Source organism: Ambystoma mexicanum, chromosome 7p (genome assembly GCF_040938575.1).
Source record: "Ambystoma mexicanum isolate Mex_15411 chromosome 7p, UKY_AmexF1_1, whole genome shotgun sequence".
Classification (NCBI taxonomy): Eukaryota; Metazoa; Chordata; class Amphibia; order Caudata; family Ambystomatidae; genus Ambystoma; species Ambystoma mexicanum.
Genome location: NC_090939.1, coordinates 400,376,590 through 400,396,078, shown reverse-complemented (window position 1 = coordinate 400,396,078; position 19,489 = coordinate 400,376,590). Strand labels below are relative to the sequence as shown.

General features: G+C 41.1%; 1 protein-coding gene across 2 annotated transcripts in view; it reads left to right on the top strand.

Moving 5' to 3' along the window:
* The window catches only part of ROBO1 (roundabout guidance receptor 1), a 2,404,538-nt gene that overhangs the window by 2,167,054 nt on the left and 217,995 nt on the right, over positions 1-19,489 (top strand). For both annotated transcript variants that reach the window (XM_069636443.1, XM_069636444.1), the window contains 2 exons: positions 5,850-5,988; positions 14,668-14,795. In XM_069636443.1, the coding sequence (XP_069492544.1) occupies positions 5,850-5,988; positions 14,668-14,795 (267 nt within the window). The remainder of the gene's footprint in view (positions 1-5,849; positions 5,989-14,667; positions 14,796-19,489) is intronic.

Below are 19,489 nucleotides of genomic sequence, written 5' to 3'. Positions count from 1 at the left end.
GAGAAAGGAAGTTTGAGACTGGATGGACACAAGGAGGGAGAGAGGAATGGAGGGAGGGAGAATGGCAGAGCAGAGCGAGAAGGAGGAAAGGGTCATTTACTTTGCTGTCTGATCACTTACTTATTTTCTCTTGCCTCTTGTGTTCTCTTATACATGTTCCTGCTATACTGAGTGTGGACCTCGCTTCTGGAATTACAATTCATACAGGGACGCACACAGTGAGGGAAGCAAAGATACAAGGACGCAGGGAGCTAGCAAAGGTGAAGTGGGGGGGAGGGCAATTTAGCAGCAAGGGATGTCCAAGCAGCCATGGGCTGTACCTCCAGAGTCATGCTCTGACTCTAAACCATGGCTGCTTTGCATGCTCATCTCGTGTTGCAATGACTGAATTGCATGTGGGAATGGTCATAAAACTAGCATTCTCCTGGCAAAGCATGATGTTCTATGTTACTGCTCTTATGATCTTGAACATACTGACACACACTCCTCCCCAGAAATGTCAATCTATATTCTCACTGCATTACCTGCACTGAGGCATGGGGTATTTGTTTAACCCGTGCCATGGGTCTTTTTCATTAAAATCACCAGAGAGGAGAAATAACACCAACTAAGGGTGATGTGCAGATCTTTCTCACTGTTGTAGGAAAGGGTACTCTGGATTTATGTTCCTGAAGATATAGTATTTGAGATTGTTTGGAGTCAGGACATGCCGCGTGAACCCAATGGTTGCGATCCCATCCTCTTGTCTTCCCTGCACCCGATTATTCCATGCTCAACTACTCCTCCTGACACCGGAGTGCAGGGATGGTTTGGAATGTACAAGTTTCCCTAAGAAATCCTGGGGAAATATTGTTCATTATTCTCATCTTCAGTCCTTTTTTATACATGTAATTACTCGCTCAGACATTGGGAGGTGTCTTATTAAGATTCATTATTGTCAAGCTGTTGTAAGAAGATTCAATTCAACACTACAGCTAAGTAAATGCCTAGTCTGGGATACTGAATGGAAACCCTTATTGATATATCTTTATGTCCAGTTCATGAGTTCTGGATGACTACCCCTATATAACACCCCTCTCTTAGGATCCCCCTGACCCCACTGAGCCAAGAAGTAGTTCTGTTTTGCAAGTTTAAAAGGTTTATTTGAGAAATAAGACAAAATATAGATACCAGGCTTTTATAATAAATTAATAATCGATATCGCTCTTATAAATATAATGTTAATCAACAATGGGTAATCTGACACTAGCACACTTATTTATAATCAATGAGGAGTTAGTATAGGATGGATCAAGTAGCAAAAATACTTTTATGATTTCAACGGAAAAGCAATGAGGAAGAAATGCAATACAGAAATACTTGAGATGATTTTAGCAAAAGATCATATAATCACTTTTTATCTGGCAATTGACCCCCGTCCCCTATGCAATGTAAGACATGGAAGTAGATGGAAAGAGGAGCACACAGTTCTCAGGAATGCAATCAAATACAATACGAAATTCAGTTCCCCCCCAGCAAGCTTAGAGAAAACTGGTATGAGTTTTAAAACACAGGCCCAAGTGCTTTGAATGTGGTGGCAATGAAGTGAGAAATATGCTGAAAATGCTTTTAATTCCCTTTAGGAGGTTCAGGGTGAGTGAGAGATACTTGGGATGAGTTCAGGCTCACTTTAGCAATGATTCAGAGATGGTGATTAAGAGGCAAACGAATTTTTAGCAAGGGAAGAAATGACTGCTGATGGTTAAACGTGGCTGGATTTTTAACCAGATCGCAAATTGTGGTAAAATTCGCGTGTGCGTGAATCGTGATTGCGGATAAAGTATAAGGAGTAGGAAGTCGCTTAGATTGTAAGCTTTCAGAGGAAAGTTAAACCAAGTTCCTAGCCCAAACGGTTCCAGAGATACGGACGATTAAATAAAGGTAGTTTTTCGGATTTTAAGTAAACTCAAAATGACAGGTGACAGCTTTGCAGCTGCAGAATTGACAAGTGACAGTGGTGCAGCTTTACAAAATGACAAGTGACAACTTCTAGGGGGCAGTTCTGGTTAGATTAAAATAGATTGAATTATATTACTTTAAACTAAGAGATGTGGTTTTGCCCCGTTCTAGCTGTACTCACAATATATTTGGAAGGTCTGGGTCGTGCCACGGATCTGTCAGGTTTTGGACTTCGGTTCCGGTCTCGCCACGGACGGTCTCTGCGCACAGCGTCTGGTCTCTGCTCTGCTGGTCTGGTCTGGCACTGGTCTGGTCTGTCCGGATACAGCGGTCTCTGCACGGCTCCTGGATCTCTGCACTGGTCCTAGCAAAAGTTCTTGGCAAGAGATTCAAGCAGCTCGCCCGGCTGTGAGTAGCTTGCAATGATTTGAGGCCTGCTGCAGAGAACTCAGCTAGTGGTTTTAGGCCTCTGATTTAGGTTCTAAAGTATAAGTTCTAGGTTCTGGAGTATGTAGCTGGAGTCAGTCTGGAACTGGTATCTTCTGGATGTTGTGTGGTCCGGCAAAACGCTCCGCAGCAAATGGATTTGAATCTCTCTACCTGTCCCAGCAGTCTCTTTTTATGTGTTTTGAAAATGGGTGTGTGCCTGGGCCTAGCTAAGCCTGCCCCTCTCTACTTGTCATTGGCCCAATTCTCTCCTCTCCCATGATTGGGGGAAGGAAATGTGAGTCAGAGTGATGCTGTAGGTTTTATGGGTCAGAGGATCCTCCCCTGGTCAGTTTGCCCACAAATCTATATTTGATTCAAATACATATTGCACAGATACACAGTTGTTTAAAATTACATGCACCCATCACATATCACATGAGGTATACTCTGTTCAAACTCAGCTCTTCCTGGGGGCTTGCATTCAGAAATGGCAACATTTTGCGCTTTTTAACTGGTTTTGCAATATCGGACATTTACCCAAATTTACACACATGTGCGCAAGGAGTATGGACATTAATTGATGAAGTGTCAGATTTTTAACATGCAGACATTTGGAGTGAGACCCTATTGTCCGCTAGCAACCCCGCAGAATACACCACAGGGTCCTAATGCATCTCAAAATGTTCACAGAAAAATCACAAGAGTTATGGTATCATTTAGATAATTTTGACAAGTCCGCACCATGAGTTATACATCTTTCTTAAAATCATATTCTGGCCAACAGGGGTGTGTCTTCCCAGGTCACATGGTGGAGAAACCAGTCTATCCACTTTCTTTAAGTTCAGCCTGTCCTCAGAGGGGGCTGCCCCTCCCCATTTCTGCCAGGAGGAAGCCACTTTTACGACGCCCCCAATATAACATTTGCCTGAGTCCAGGACAGGCCCTTGTTCAACTCACTGTAGCTGCTCCACCCCTAATCTAATCAGAGAGGTGACAACTCCTTTTGGCAAGGGGAAGAGTGGCTGAGCAGGTTTTAACTCCTGTGGGGGTAGATGTCAGGCAGAATTGGAATCTCTTTAAGCCAGTTTTTAGCTCCATGTCATTTTTTTGTTCCCAGTTTAAATCACTTACGATTTTTACATACACATTAAATAATTACTTCCTTCAAGTCATTTCAGAATATAGTTTTACATTGTATCCACCTCTTAGCAAGTCTTTCCTTGGTCTGGTTTTGTTTCATTTGTTCAGTTTTACACAAAAGTCTGGTGGTTTTAAAACGCCGGCTTTCTGATAGTGGTGAGTACTGGTAATGCAACCATTTTGGGGATTTAAGAAAATTAATTCCCCACAGTTCTAGGTTGCTTTTGGCAATCAGCATTGCCATTCCCAATGGTTTCAGGCTACTGTGTGGGTAGCCCAATGGTGGTTTTAGGAAGTGCCCTCCTGTGCTCACAACATAGGCAAAAATGGGTGGCAGCCTATTCTTCATGCATTTCCCTGTGCATTTTCTGGGAAGTTCTGGCCATCATGATGTTTTCCATGCCAGTACTGCACAGTTTTCCTATTCTGGCGTACATGTGGGCTTTTTGGACATCTTGGATTTTCTAAGCCCACAGCACCAAATGTTGCATCATGATAGCTCAAACGTGGGTTAGGACACCCAACACTGTGACCAATTGATGTTGCACCTGATGTAGGGTGTAATCTCCGGAACGTTGCAACCGTGGACATTCTGTTATAGAGAGGTTACTGAGAGTAAAAGCATTGCTCCGAGACATAGGTTAATGGCCAGAATGAGGAAGTGTCCTTTTTTGATTTGGAGTCTGATATTATTATTTTTGATATCCCTGCATTGCCAGGTGCCCAGGTGATGGTGGCGAATTAGGAGACACAAATTGGTACTCAACTATTGTCATGTAGCATTGTTAATGACTGTATATAACACACTGAGTACATTTGTAAATCTAGGAAAAAACAATTTTGAGAATATGTCCAGCAACTATACACGTTGGACTGTGAAAAGTGAACATTTTTTTCAGTCCTGCGGATATGTAAGTGCACATGGGACTGATTTACAAAGCATTTTTAAATGGGGTTTTCTCATTGAAAAACGTGTGTTTTTTTTTTAATCAAGCCCATGTGTTTAAGAAGGTTTGAATATGGAGAGGTACTTGAAGAGAATGTAATCATGCGAGTCGTTGGCTTACTATTAAAGGCCAAGCATTCAGTCACGGAATGAATACCATACACTGCAGAATTTCTGAGGGTTTCGACTTTGGACCTGTGCATCTTAATCATGAGTTACAAACATGCTGTGATTGGCTGCAACTGGAGGCACGTCTGACATCAGATAGCATACTATTTAAGCAATAAGCCGCAAGCTTGTGGGCAATTTCTGCTATGTGTAATGCCCCGGGGCCCATAGTTACAGCCCGAGTGAAGCAATGGTTTTAATGCAGGCCCGGGACATTACAAGAAGCAGTAATACCCCCCCTCAGTGAGGGGCTTATTCCTATTAGTACCTCAGACCGTTGGACTGGGGTACTAATACATTGTTTGAGGAAGTTGTGAAACACTGTCAGTTTTTCATAACTGAAAAAAATAAGAATGGCTGCCATGGAAGAACAGGGCGAAGGGACTAAACGTGGTTCCTTCTCCTTTTCCATGGTGGGTGGTCTTTGCCCGGACGGAGACGCACCCGGAAACACCAGTGTTCCCGGTGCAGAAGGACACAGAAACAGGGGGAAGTGGAGGGGGGATAGGTTATGTGGAAAAGGGAGGTGTTTGGGGTTAGGGAGAAGGGGAATGGGACATGGGGGAAGTGGACACTTACCAGTGATCCGGCATGGGAAGGTGGCTGCCTCCAGCTCTGAGGAGGCTCAGAGCGGGGGCTATAGCATGTGGTAAAGCCCCCACTCAGAGCCTACACATTGACTGGGAGACCCAAGACAGCCCCTCGCCATGTACTAATGAACATTAAATGCCATAACATGCCCTTGCACTTGAAAATCAGAATTAGTGATGCATAGCAATGGCTGATGACAGCTCTGACTGTGGGATATTGAAACCCTGTTATTATCGGTTGGGTGAAAGTGACAGATAAGATTGCACTAAATGGACATCTGAAGCAGGACTGTATAGATGATATATTATTATCAGAATGAAAACTCCATTTCAGAAACACTGGGGCTCCTCCATCTGAAAATGACTTATTTTCATATAGCAGGTAAAGAAGGCAGGATTGACTCTTCCGGCATTTACAAGAAGGTTTGATACACTGATAAAGACAGTTACAATGCCCCAGCTGAATATAAATATCCTGCAGACCAGCAATTTGGGCAGTACCCAAATGCCCCACTGGCAATTCAGATCCAGTTTTTGGTGAAAAAATCCCAGCTGCCCCCTAAAATGTGAAAATCATGCCAAGGCAAAGAAATGAATCATACGCTGAATAACATGTCAAACATCCATTTTACATTTAGAAAGACCATCATTTGTGAAGAGACCAAGTAACATGGCAGTAACGGTGGACGACAGTGCTGAGTTCAAATGTGAAGCACGTGGAGACCCTGTGCCTACCTTGCGGTGGAGAAAAGATGATGGGGAGTTGCCAAAAGCAAGGTATGTTGTTTAAAATGGCTCAGATCCTTAGGAAATGACAATTACTGGCAAGGAGCTTCATATTTATGTATGTTTGAATGATTGATGTTTAACACCATAGAAACCTAGTCATAACCAACATACTGAATTATACAGTTTTAACACATGTTGTAAGGTACTATTTCTTGTATAGGCATGATACAGCAATTTTGATTAGGACTTGACAGCTTGACGTAACCTGGTGTCCGGAGCTGTCACTCTCACTCAGAACAAGTGTCGTGGTCTGATCTTTTTTGTTTGTTTTTATGAACCCTCAGTCTGACATGAGCCCTCTCTCTGCACCTAAGGCTTCTTACCTGCTGTTTGATTGATTGGTGCTTTGACTCACTAATCACATTGTTGCTGCTGTGCCCAAGTACAGGTTTGCTGTGATCCCCATTGCTTCCATAAGTTGTCAGATCATGGTTCTCACATCTGGGCTTCATTATGGACCTCAGAGTACTCCAGTTGTTAGCAGTTTCAGCTAGCTGGAAAAATAGATGTCTTTTTTTTCTTCTCTTTCCAGACAACCTTCTCAGTCCCCATATGCTTTCCTTTCCTCCTCAGCCTCCAGCACTGATATGAGCAGGGATGGCATTCAAATGTTTTCTCCCCTTTTTTATGTCTTTCTAATATCTGAAGCTCAGTAGGCACTTGGTTTTAAATGTTCACTTGCAGTGGTGACTGGTGAGCATGTATAAAGTGGGGTTTAAATACTTGGCCTTGTACTGAGTGAACAACGTAAGTAGGCTTTACCCTAATAGAGTGGGGGGGTGCAGGACTGCTGATTGCCCAAAAAGAGCAAATCATTCATTTTCTGAGCATTGGTTTGCATTTCACATCCACAGGTGACTTTTGAAGAGGGGACACGTGAATTGGAGATTCACAGTTGAAGTCCCCCCTGACCCGAAAAAATCACTAAATAGCATAGGACAGTTCCAGTTGCCTTTTATGCACTATCGTGGGTTATATATAATTCAAATGTTTATTAGTGTGTGTTGTCATTTTATTATATTTAAATATTAGCTAGTCTAATGTCAACACAATATTTCAATGCCGAATGTGTGAATACGTTTGAGAGTTATTGTGTGTGTATAGGGGCATTCCTAGCCAAGCATTGTTAGTTAATCGCATCTCCTCTTTATTGTATCTTCTCTGTATAGAACAAGTAGAGAGGGCACGCATACTGGACTTTCATGCCAAATTCCCTTACTTTTGTGTTAGAACAGGACAACCTTGTGCATGGTTCCAAAAATATGTTTTAATGCAGCATGCAACGGGGTCAAAGAGGCGAGTGTATGATTGCCCTTTGCATTGGACCTGCTGCATTGACTTCACTTATGTGTATTTCCCAGCAGTGAGATGGTCTGGATCTCTACTATGGTGCAGACATGTCCTTTTTTCCACTTGTTTTTGCATCCCTGTTTACAATTCAGGAAGTGTGTGTGTCTGGGGTGTGTCTGTGTCATGGTCATTACTTTCTATTAACACAGAGAGGCCTAGAATGTTCAAGCATCATTTCTGTTCGCCAAAACACCCAGAAGACATGCAGAGATTCTCTGATTAACTCTCAGATGATGCGAGTGTGCTTATGTTTGCCCTTTCCCATGAAGCCTTACCCACCCATGCCCGCAGGATCTTCTGGGTACAAATATTACCATCACACGACATTGTTAGTATTGACTGCATGTGCAAATGTGATTGCCCCATACAAATTGTTTATCCTTTGGGCTGCACACTGGATATATGCCATCTCCGAGCAGTAGACATTAAGGGCCTGATTTACAGAGTGTTTCCTGTGGGATTGTACCATTATAAAACATTTCAGGGAATCATTACCCCAGTTACCCATATGCATGAGTTTGCCACACAAACATTCACAGAGCAAATGAAAATGTGAGTACACACCTGCAACACAAGCTGGTGTGTATTGGGTGGCCTTCACTAATTCTGAAGTGCAGCACTGGTTGGATGATGGCATAGTGTTAGTCTGCACAGTGGCGACACATTAGCTAATACATCTGGAGTTTATTTTTCTGCTGCACTTTTCTCTTTAACTATGCCTTAGCTCTATAGGTAATTTAGACCACAGTGTATTGGATATGGAGAGAATTTGTTTTGTAGGAGGAAATGTTTAAAGTGTGTATTCCTTTTTTGTTATCTTTTAGCTTGCACTTTTTGGGATTGCAATCCCCTTCAATTTTGTTCCTGCACATTGCAGAACTCTTTAATCATATTATGTAATATAGATTTTATGTAATATGCTGCTTTAAGGCAGTGTAAGAGGAACATGGCGTGGTTTCGAGGTTCTCAGTGGCCTACCCAGACCAGTGTGAAGGGAACACTGTTTCCACCTGTCACTGTAGGTACACTCCCTAGCTACTGCAGGTTTCCACCAAAGCACCTTGCATTTTCAAGATTTCTCTGCTGCAATTCACTAGTATGAGCAAAGTCAGCATTTAATATCCCAGGATCCAGGCTTCTGAAGCCAGGCTGCCACTAATCACTTCCTACAAAATCACATTGTTTATCCCATGGAATCACCCCAACCTTGCTGACAAGATAACTGCGAGAAGAGATGCAGGTTTAATGAGAACTCCAAACAACAGTACCTTTCTCTAAAATCCAAGCAGCTTTAAGCAGATCTCGGTGTCAAATGATTCAGAAGAAAACTGTTTTTGTTATATCTAATGAAATGCTCCTATTTTCGATACTGCTATTCTATATGCACTCTTTTTAACAGACCCCTTAACAGCCAGAGCAACGTGAGAGATGATTGCTACAATTCTGACATCAAGTTCTGGAAAAAAAGGCAGATCTCTCTTTGGAGAGACAATTGTACTTGGATTCATTAGTAGTGTGGAACAGTCTTTCGTTTCTTATATTTGAACGATCCTCAAGTGGAGAAGGGTGCTCAGTCCTAATCCCCGAATGAGCAGGCCTTGCTGTTATGATATGATATGATATTTTATTTGTATCGCGCTCGTACACAAGTGTTTCAGAGCACGACTAGGCAAGCGAGGGGAACAGGGGAGAACAGAAAAAAAACAACACTGATCTTACTAGGCCCAGTGATATTGAGAATGCGCAAGTGTGCATGGGAAGTGGGCATAGGGAAAAAGTGCATGGGATGGGGAGTGTGGAAAGTGCAGAGCAGAGGAGAGCAGATAATAAATAATACATAAATAGAAAGCAGAGGCAATAAACAGTGGTAGTGCAGTCAGCAAGTGGCAAGTGCTGTGATAATGGCAGCAGACTCAGTAAGTCTAAGTGCAGAAAAAAAAGAAAAAGAGGGGAGCTCTATGGGTACAGATACAATCCACCAGTGCAAGGGGTGGCAAGGAGGCAGTGCAGGAGGGCGGTAGGGTGAGCAGGTACATGGGCCCAGGGGAAAGAGGGTGGCCAGGTGCACAGTGCCAAGAGAGAGCCGATCAGCAGGGTAAAAGGGGAGAGAAAGCATTTCCTTCAGATTACACTTTATACTTCTCCTGTTGCCTTCAACAAGGAATACAGGAATACACTGCTCATGGGCAACGGATGATACTGTCATTGAGGTACTGGGTAAGAGAGCCACACCCAGTGTAATTCTTCTGTATTTGACAGAACGATGATATTATATTCATGTCCAATCTGTGAAACCCATGCAGTGAAATATGTAAGGAACAGCTGCTGGTAACATGAGATCTGACTCACTTCGATATACAACGAAACCCTTGTAAATTGGCTCAACAGCTGGCAGCATCTACATCTATATCCAACAAGGCTGATCAATAGCTCTCTAACGAGATCTTTTCCTGAATTAGGTTCAAGGCATAAGGCAGCCTGGAACTTGGAGAGATTGCACAGAGTACCTCCACTTCGCAAAACAGACAATTTGAGACAATGCTTCTGCCATCAAAGCTAGGCCCCCTGGTACTCACCTAACCATTACGATAGAATTGTGCCATCTCTTCACTTGTGGTAAAACATATTCACAGAACTTGCAGGGAAGTCTGCATTGACTGGTACTGACCAGCTTAGCCTGCATGAAATATGTTTCCCTTACATGTTGACACACTGACACAGTTGTGGATGCTGATATTGGAAATGCGCCCATGAACGTGTGTGACTATGCATGTGAGATGACCTATGAACTTTCATTCTATTGCACGACTCAACTTCGAAAAGCACAGGCATGAGCACAATGCCTGCAAAAACCACTAGATTCCAGATATGAGAACGTCTTGTAAGCCCCATGTGGATTGATTAGTGGCCTCTCTCCTCCCTTATTATATAGACCTTGTTGGCTCAAAATAATTAACTACATTTGCAGTGCAAGGTGGCTATAGTACATAACCAACACAAACACTTTTACCCAGGAACCAACATTAATATATGTGCAGTCCGTTATGCTTCCGAAGCTATTAGCACTGTATGGATAGCCCTTAAAGTTATCAGAAAGAAAAGATAGTTTTTACATGCTTTCCACGAATATCCCCCATGAACTTCAACCGAGAATTCAAATGTGGTTACTTTTATGTGATTGCAAATGCCACAGGAGTACCATGAACACGATATACTGCTTATTTAGAAGCTAGAGTGATTGTCTTATAATCAATCGACCCACTTGACATGTTCAATTACCATTGGGTTTCCCATGACTTCAAACTCTCCCTTCCAAATTCCCTTGGTATATACGTTGGTTACCCCAAAAATGCTTATGTCGTGATAGGAAGCATACAATCTCCAATCTATTTTACTGGTCCCATGAAGAATTCAAAGGACAGTGTTTTTATTTCAGTTAATACCTGGACAGGCTAAATGCATGTATAACTTCAGACACAATCACAACCGATCCCAAAGAGGACAGATGGCTGGTTTAATTTGATCTTCAGTTTCCATATTTGTTGTGATAAAAAGCAAAATAACAAAATATTTTCCGCTGGTGTTAAGTGGGTATTTTATCAAACACACTATAAGACAGTATTCTCTCATCGAAAAGGGCATGTTCTGCATGCTCTGATTGGCTGTAAGAACCACGTATCATGTGAGCAGCTTATGAAAAGCACATGTTTCCTTCTATGGATCATATCTGTTTCATGTGAAGCTTTTGTATGTATATATGCATGTATGTAACAATGCATATAGAGTACTATCAGGAAAGATTTCTCTTTTAACAACTTTCCTTCCATAGTTCTATGGACTGCCAAAAAGTGTGCTTTTGTTTTTGAACCTGTCCTGACATTTTACAGGGAAGGTGCATCCTTCAGCTTCACTCCACTGACCTAGTGCTCATTTTGTTATGGGGGAGCTGATCAGTCCTTCAGACTACCAGTACTGGGAAACTAGGTTTCCCTTTTTGTCTTTTACGTTCTGTAACTTTTGAAAATTGCACACAGCTTCTTACTATGCAGTACAATGGGGTTATATTTGTATCACCCTAGCTTTTTACACTTGGAAGTTTTGGTTACTTGTATGTGTCCTTAAAGACAAGCTAGTGGCAGCAAATATATTATTACCATTTTTCTGTCATTTTTAGTGTGCACATTCACGTTTACCGCACATGGCTAGTGTCCTAAAATGGCCATGCCACAAGAGTTTTGCTTGTTCTTTGGCCAAATTGTTGTTTGTCCTTCTTCATGACTTACGAGGCCAGGAAATCCCATGTGTCATGCACTTTCCTGGAAAAGCTGCTGCTTTTTGCAAACTAGTGATGCCTTTGTGTGTGCATAGCTCAGGGAGTGGGAGGAACTGTCTGGTCCCATTCAACATTCCCAGAGTCAGTGAATTGAGGTGTGCAGCATGAGTGAAACCAATATTTGCCCCGGATTGGACAACTACTAGCTGTTTGATTGGTGCAAATCCTTAACATTGGGGTGTTTGGAGTTGCTTTCAGGCTGGATTCTGGATAAGAAGAGGAGTTCTGCAGCCATTTCTTCAGATCAGTGCTGCAGCCAAGAATCCCTCATAGAAGAACAGCCAACTGAAAATCCAAAGAAGATTTCTGAAGAGGCCTGGCTTCCCTTTCTGTGTCTGACCTAGTGAAGCCATATTGGACTACATGATCTGCGAAGGCCCTGTGCAGTGCTTCAACCTGTGGTCTAGTGGGGCCAACCAGTCTCAAAATGTTCTTGAGGACCCAGTGATCCTGACACTTCAGAAGTGTCCCTGGACCACCCGGCAAACTGACCAGCTCTCCAGTGGGTTACCTATGTGGACCCACCGTCATTCCATGATTGTAGTTGGAACTTTAGTGGTCGACAGTGTGTGGTCTAATTCGATTACCTCTAAAATTTCAGCCTCACAGCTACAACAAATCCTTCTCTGCAAGCTCTTCTTCAACCACATCTGGAAGGAGCAATGCTGCCATCTGTGTGTGGTGGCCATTGCTGGAACTCGTCTTCTCCATCCTGTGAAGTGCCCTGAAGAGGTCTGCATCAGTGCTTTCTGCATTTCACCCTTGCCAAGGGTTATACTCTGCTTTTGGACCTGACCAGAAGAATCCTTGCCCGCGCAGCTCCAGCGCACCTCTCACTGGAAGAAAAATATCAGGAAAACCAACCTCCAGTGACCCAGTGTACCCATCCAGTCCTGTGGAAAAATTGGAGTCAAGGGGTAAATATACACAAAGCATTTTTTTATCCCCTGTCCTCCATAGGATAACATAGAGAACACATCTCTTTGTATCCTTTAATTCCGCTACTTTTTGGCTGTCGTACCTAAGCCATGTAACCTGAAACATAAGAACATATTTTTACCTACAAGTGGATGTGTTGCCTCTCTTCTCTTGAACAATCAGCAACACAAGTACTTTACCTTCATCAGATACCTTCTAGGGATAAGCATTATGACTTTTTGGACACAAGGCCCACTCTTCATAGGATTGGACTTCTGAAGCTAGGGCATATTTCTTGTGAATTTGTTCAGTCTTACTGCATCCTTTAGTTACCTTTTGTTATTGATTTAAATCATTGAATGCATTTTTTGAGTGTAGTGTAATATTATCACCTGCTTGTTTCATTTTCTAGTGTGTTTTGGGCCGAGGGTAAATATAGTATTTTTGTGCTTACCTGTCTAAATGTAATTATTGTGTGCTTTATTGTGTGGACACATTGTGGACCCCTGACCCCACTCAACCCTCCTGAGAATAGCCTTGATTGCTCTCCTCTGCCACCTTGATTGGGTTTTTGCTAATCTCTCTGAGCTCCCCTGTTCACTATACCTAGGGTGGTCTCCTAAAATCTGTCTGTCAGCCCAGATTCTAGAAATCCATTTTAACAAGCACCCCAGGGTTACTAAGAAGGATGAAGACCCGAAACCCTATTGAAATCTGGAAACTCCCATGGAAAGAGACCAGTACATTAAGTAAACAAAATGTACCTTCTTGCTTATATCACCACTACTGAGAGTTGTTGGAAAAATCTGACTTTGATGAATTGCTGTATAATCCAGATTCTACTGGCAAGACACTTGATTGGATTATTGGATCATCTTAATGTGAGAATAATATGGAACTGCTTCTCTGGCCATAGCAATTTCACCAGCCCATTTAAAAGCGCTAACATTGTGGACTCAGGAACACGTCTCAGTTAAAGATTTGGTTAATGGTCATATGCCCTCTGATTTGACCACCACTTGCCTTTTAAGTTTGGTTGTGTGGCATTCATTAACATCTTTATAACCTGTGGTATTTGATCTAAGGAAGAATCTTCACTCCACACCAATATTCTGCCCCCCAACCCTGCCAAGACTCTGGTGCTGAAGTTGAAATACTATGACAATACTATGATATGTTGGATCTTGTGTACCTGAGGTATATTTCTTTGCTAGTCCAAAGAGTTAGAATATGTTCTGTCTGACAGTTCCTTTTGACACATAATGGATGAATGTCTGAAATAAGGTACTATACCACAAACACTTCAATTGTGCTATCTGTTTGCTGTTGCCAATACATTATTAGTAGCAACACATTGCAGTTCACCACCTTCCAATTGGAGCTGATTAAAAAGGTTCCAGAAAACACACTGCCCTAGCAAACATTCTGGGAGACGAAAGTGAGTTGTAATGTACTCCTCACATTCAGCTTCTAGCACTTCCTCCATGTAAATCGATGATTAAACAAGAAAGCAGGTGGTAGATGAATGCTTGTCTGCATGTGACAGGGGAAGCATACCACAATTTAGTTCACACTACTAATTTGTGGGCCCATTATCATGTAAAATGTATGAATTCTGAATTGAGCAATGTAGGCCATGCTTTTGGTTGGCTGGGTCTATTTCTATTCCCAGTCCATTTCAGGATATAGCAATGAAATTCCACTGTGGTAAAGTGTGTCCTTTTGCTGGCTGGACTACTGTAAATATAAAGAAGAGGAATAGGAATGCACTAAAATGAACACATTTTCATGTTAAATTCATAGTAGGCAGGAGGGACAAATCAAATACTTATTCTTTTTTTTTTTTTTTTTTTGCAGAAGGATACGCTTTTAGACATTTCTGAAACAGCATATTTACAACTTTTTGTGGTCACTCATTTTAAAATACTATGAAATAATTTGGTGGCAATGAATTTTTCATGGGATGTAGGTTTTGCCGAAATATGAAGATATAGATGTGTAATTATATGATATGGTTCAAAAATGTTTATTGATCTTTTAATTGCATTTTTATTTGGCTATTTCAGGTATGAAATTCGGGATGATCACACCTTAAAAATTCGGAAAGTCTTGGTTGGAGACATGGGATCTTATACGTGCGTTGCCGAAAACATGGTTGGAAAAGCTGAAGCTTCTGCTACATTAACAGTTCAGGGTGAGAGTGTTGACATTTTCTGTCTTTCTTATTAGTCATGCTTTGTTCGTATGAAAATTGTGGAACATCTCAAAAATACCAATTGTGTAGCTTGAACTTGACTGTGTATTTTCTTTCTTCTTTTTGATAGAAAACACCTGGAAAATAAAATCTGTGCAAATGGATAGACTTTGCACAATTTCCATTGTGTGACATTCCATACAGAGACATGTTATTATATAATATTTCACAATACTTCAATAAGAAAACGTAATTCAGCTTTGGCCTTCCGAGATGTAGATATTAGTTTATTATGTTTTTACTAACTCAGACAAATGTAGTTGATTCTGTCTCTGCTCACCTTCTTAGCAGTAGTATTGGCGCAAGCTTGATTGTGCACTCTGCCAAGGAGGATACACATGCACTTTGACGTGTTTGAGGCACTCGCACTTGGACATTTATCTGGCTCCGCATTTCCTTGGGAAACAAAGGCAAAATGTTTTCGTGAGTTATGTGTAAAACTTACCTCACAACAAAAGGCAATTAGGTTGTCTTACAGATAGCTGTTGAGAAATTCAAACATGGTGCTTTGCCCTGACTCGTTCAAACATGGTGCTTTGCCCTGACTCGTGATGAACTCGAATCACTGTGGCAGAAACACGATTGGTGGATTTTGAGTGGAAGATGTTTTATAAGATTGTTGATTGGGAATTATTATTCTCTCAATCTGTACTCATTCCATATATACATTGAATTCAATAGTGATATCTGTAGACAACGCATGTGATTTCTATGCAACACACCTCCAATACTCACTGACAAGTAGTGGTATGTTTGTTGATAACATATACCAAGCAAAGTAAATTAATTGTCTTTTTTAATGTATTGTTTTTGATTCAGGTGCAATCACATCTCAATTTAGTTTATCGCTTGTTTTTTTATAAGATATTCAGGACTATTCAGAAAGATCAGGTGCCAGATTATCAAATGGTGTCCTGGTTTATAATATGGACCCACTTAATTTAGAAGCAACTAGCTGCTTGGATAGTACGGAATGGCACAAAAAAGTTTTGTATCATATAAAACTATTTTCACTAGGACAAACGGAAATCAGTGTTGAGATTCAAATCCCACAATTATGAAGATATCGTTATAGCCTGAACCTCACAATTATGAGGATACCAGGCCTCCTACTATAGGGAGACCTTTCCCCTGAGAGCACAGTCCATGCATGTGATGCATTTAACAGATGGATTAAGGGCGCATGTGAAAAGGCAGGAGGAGCATGGTCAAAATCTGCAAAATAAATAAATCCAAGGTGTGTAAGTATATACTTGTGACACCGTAGTTATGATGATCCAAAACTTCCCAATATAACCAGCCTACCTGGAAGGCGTGCATTAAAGACAGGGAACCTATTGACTATACCTTCCTCCTTTGAAGCAATTTCAGGAGTCCACGTTCAATGGTTCAACACGGTCAACAATCCAGGCAATTTGAAATCAAGGCAGTAGAATCCGACGACACGCAGACACATTGAGATTACTTTTATTATTATTTTATTTTTATTATTCATATCAGGGCGGAACAAGGACATATCTATAAAGTTAGTCTGAGTTCCCAGAATCCAAAAGTAGTCAACAGGAATCCAGGAAAATTCTTGAAAGACAGTTTTATGGTTAATCCAGTTAAAACCCCAGAAATAAGGAATCTTCAAAAACACAGTTGAAACAACTGTTAACAGAGCAAGGGCAACCAAAACAATATAGGGAAGATCCGTAAACAGCAGCCTTCAGGGTGAACACAAGTCCGGTAACTAGGCGATCAATCAATTGAAACAAACTGTTGAAACAAACAAACACCAATAAGGTCTAGGCAGGTGTAGTCCAAAGTAACAGTGCCGCGGGTCAATATACACAAATAGCAACAGGAAAATAGAACAACAACCAAACATGCTCACTGACAAAGGGTTTAGGAGCACTGGTACCGGGGGCTGTGTTACTTCTTATGCCTGCTCGGAGAGACGGCAGCCTCTGCTTGCTGTGCATCCGTGGTATATGTGGACGTGACACTCCATGGCGTCAAGCACCTTGGAGACCTGTGTAATGTAGTGCAGTTTCCCATGGGATTACATTGCCACCTACCAAGCCTCCAGGGGAGTTGCCATCCCAGCCACGCACGCCGACGGCAGCAGGTCCGTGCTGGCGCCATGACAATCGGACAGTTTGATTTACTCTGTGTACTGTGTAACATGAAAATAAATATACTAATCACATTTCCTGTAATGTTATGCAGCAAATATATTAAACAACAGACTTTTTTTTTTTAATCCTAATGCAATTTTTTTTTTTTTTTTAGATAATACTGATTGTGACATAAACTGTTTGCTCCATTCTGTATTATCTTAGCATTTGCCTATTTATTTGAATTGGTGCAGATGTTGTTGGATGATCTGGCCCTGGATGCTTGCTCCTTTTCAGGGGATACCAATCGTAGAGAAACCCCATATTTGTCAATATGTTAATGAGACAGATGTAAATGCGGGAGTTAATGTGCAATAGAGCAATGGGCATATTCTCGGTGTATTGTGATGTTGTGAAGGGTCATTCATTTAAATATATGAGCCAAAAGGGTGGCATAGTTGGATAATATCTGCACAAATAAGCAAAGCTGTGCCACTAAGTCAATTTTGCTAATATATACAGAATCAACAGAATAATGTGCTAGACAGGATTGAACCAAAAGCAATGGTTATGAATACATATATATACACATATAGCGATGAATACTTATTTGAGGAAACCAGTGAGACATGCTAGATATTTGTGAATGATGTGATGGGTGAGGTTTGAATTTAAGTAAACTATCTGGGAATCAAGTCCCTGCAGAAAATAGTGAAGCACTCATAAGGAAGTGGTGCATGTGTTATGCCATTGACAGTAAATTGAAGTGTGAAAACAAACAATGTGATGTACTCTCTACGCAAGAAATCTAGTGGGCAAATCCTTACATTACTCACTTTTCTTTGGAGCACTACAACAAACCATACGAGGGAGATGACAAGACGGCCATTAAAAGTTGCTTGTCCCGTTAAGCCTAGATAACAGAATATTTGCTGAAGATGGGACAGTGATGTACAGGAAAATGCCTGAAGCAGTACGTGTTTGGAGTTGGACCACACAACTAGCACCCACTCATGAGAACCATAGATCTCTCAGATTAAGAACGAAAGGGGGGGGGGGTGCTGACAAGATATGCACCAATAGCAGATGATCTCCATGAAATATTAGAATTGGACAGCATGATAAACAAATCCACTTGAGGAACTTTAACATTTAAACCCCTGTCAGCTTCTGTCAAGTACATATTTTTTATTTCTTAAATGCCTGTATTTGGATGCCACAAATAGGGCATGCCCGAATGTACACTATGTATGAACTAAATCAAATACAAGTAAAAACATATAACCAAGTATCAGGCATAGCCAACACAATCAAACACTAAGTGATGCCCCAACTATGCGAAACTAGGCATTTGAAGTCATCATCTTCTGCTTTAACACAATAGTTTGCGAACAGAACCAACCTGAAATGTGCATTCTTAAGCATGTGTGGCCATTCCCCTTTAAAGAATAATAGCAATTGTATATTACTTAAGTAATGATACCACCACAGCTGAGAACTTTCCAAAGTCGAGATATGGCTTACTAGAGTTCCCTTCCTTCTAACATTCTGGGATACCAGAAAAATATGAGAGCAAGCAGAGCAAATCTGTTTTTTTTATATAAAACATATACACTAGAACAGCTCCAATCTCTTACAATCCATGGTAAACAATATCTAGAAATTAAGTACTAGAGTTCAATCTAATTATAGCTCCATCTCGGTGTTAGGTCACCATTGTTATTGGAATATTCAAAATAAATAACAAGGTATACGCTACTGTGTATATGGGAATTCATTCTCTTGTATTCAATACAGAAAGTTAAAACACACTTTCAGTTAAAAACATAATAAAGTGATGTGTGCTTGATTAAGGGACCAGTCCATCCCACCTTATTAGTGACTTTCGTGCAAAGATGCAGTCAGGTACACATTTAAATGAAAATCACACACACTACAAATATCACATACTGTGTTTTCTAAAACATTTAGGGGCTGACTCACAGAAGCATTTTACAATGGCACAATCCCATTGGAAAACGCTCTGTGAATCAGGCCCTTAATCAGTCTAATAGACTACTAATGTATGTTAAACCAATAGAAAATGCTCAAGTTCTAATCCTGAATACATATTTAGGCATGATGTTATTAAGCCTCTGGGCTAATCATTAGCACGGTTCACAAAACAACACATGAGTAAATATTTCCCAAAAGAAAAAAAATACATGTTTTGTTCCTCTACTCTGATATACAGACAATTATGTGAACTTCTTCAGGGGTGAAAGACAATATTGACAGCCTACCTGGCCTATCAAGTGGTGACTGTGTGTGGCACTAGGGAAACTCAATGTCACATAGACACTCTAAATTGTGTCATGAATAACACAATGGTGATGCATATGTCACAGACAACCAGGGTGTTCTTGATTATGATTGTTCGATGTAGTCCTTTTTGTTGGACAATATCCCCAACTACAAGTGTGGGTAATGCACCGACTCTTGTTACAGGATCTCAGTTTAACTTCAACATCACCTCATTGTCCCTGGTGACTC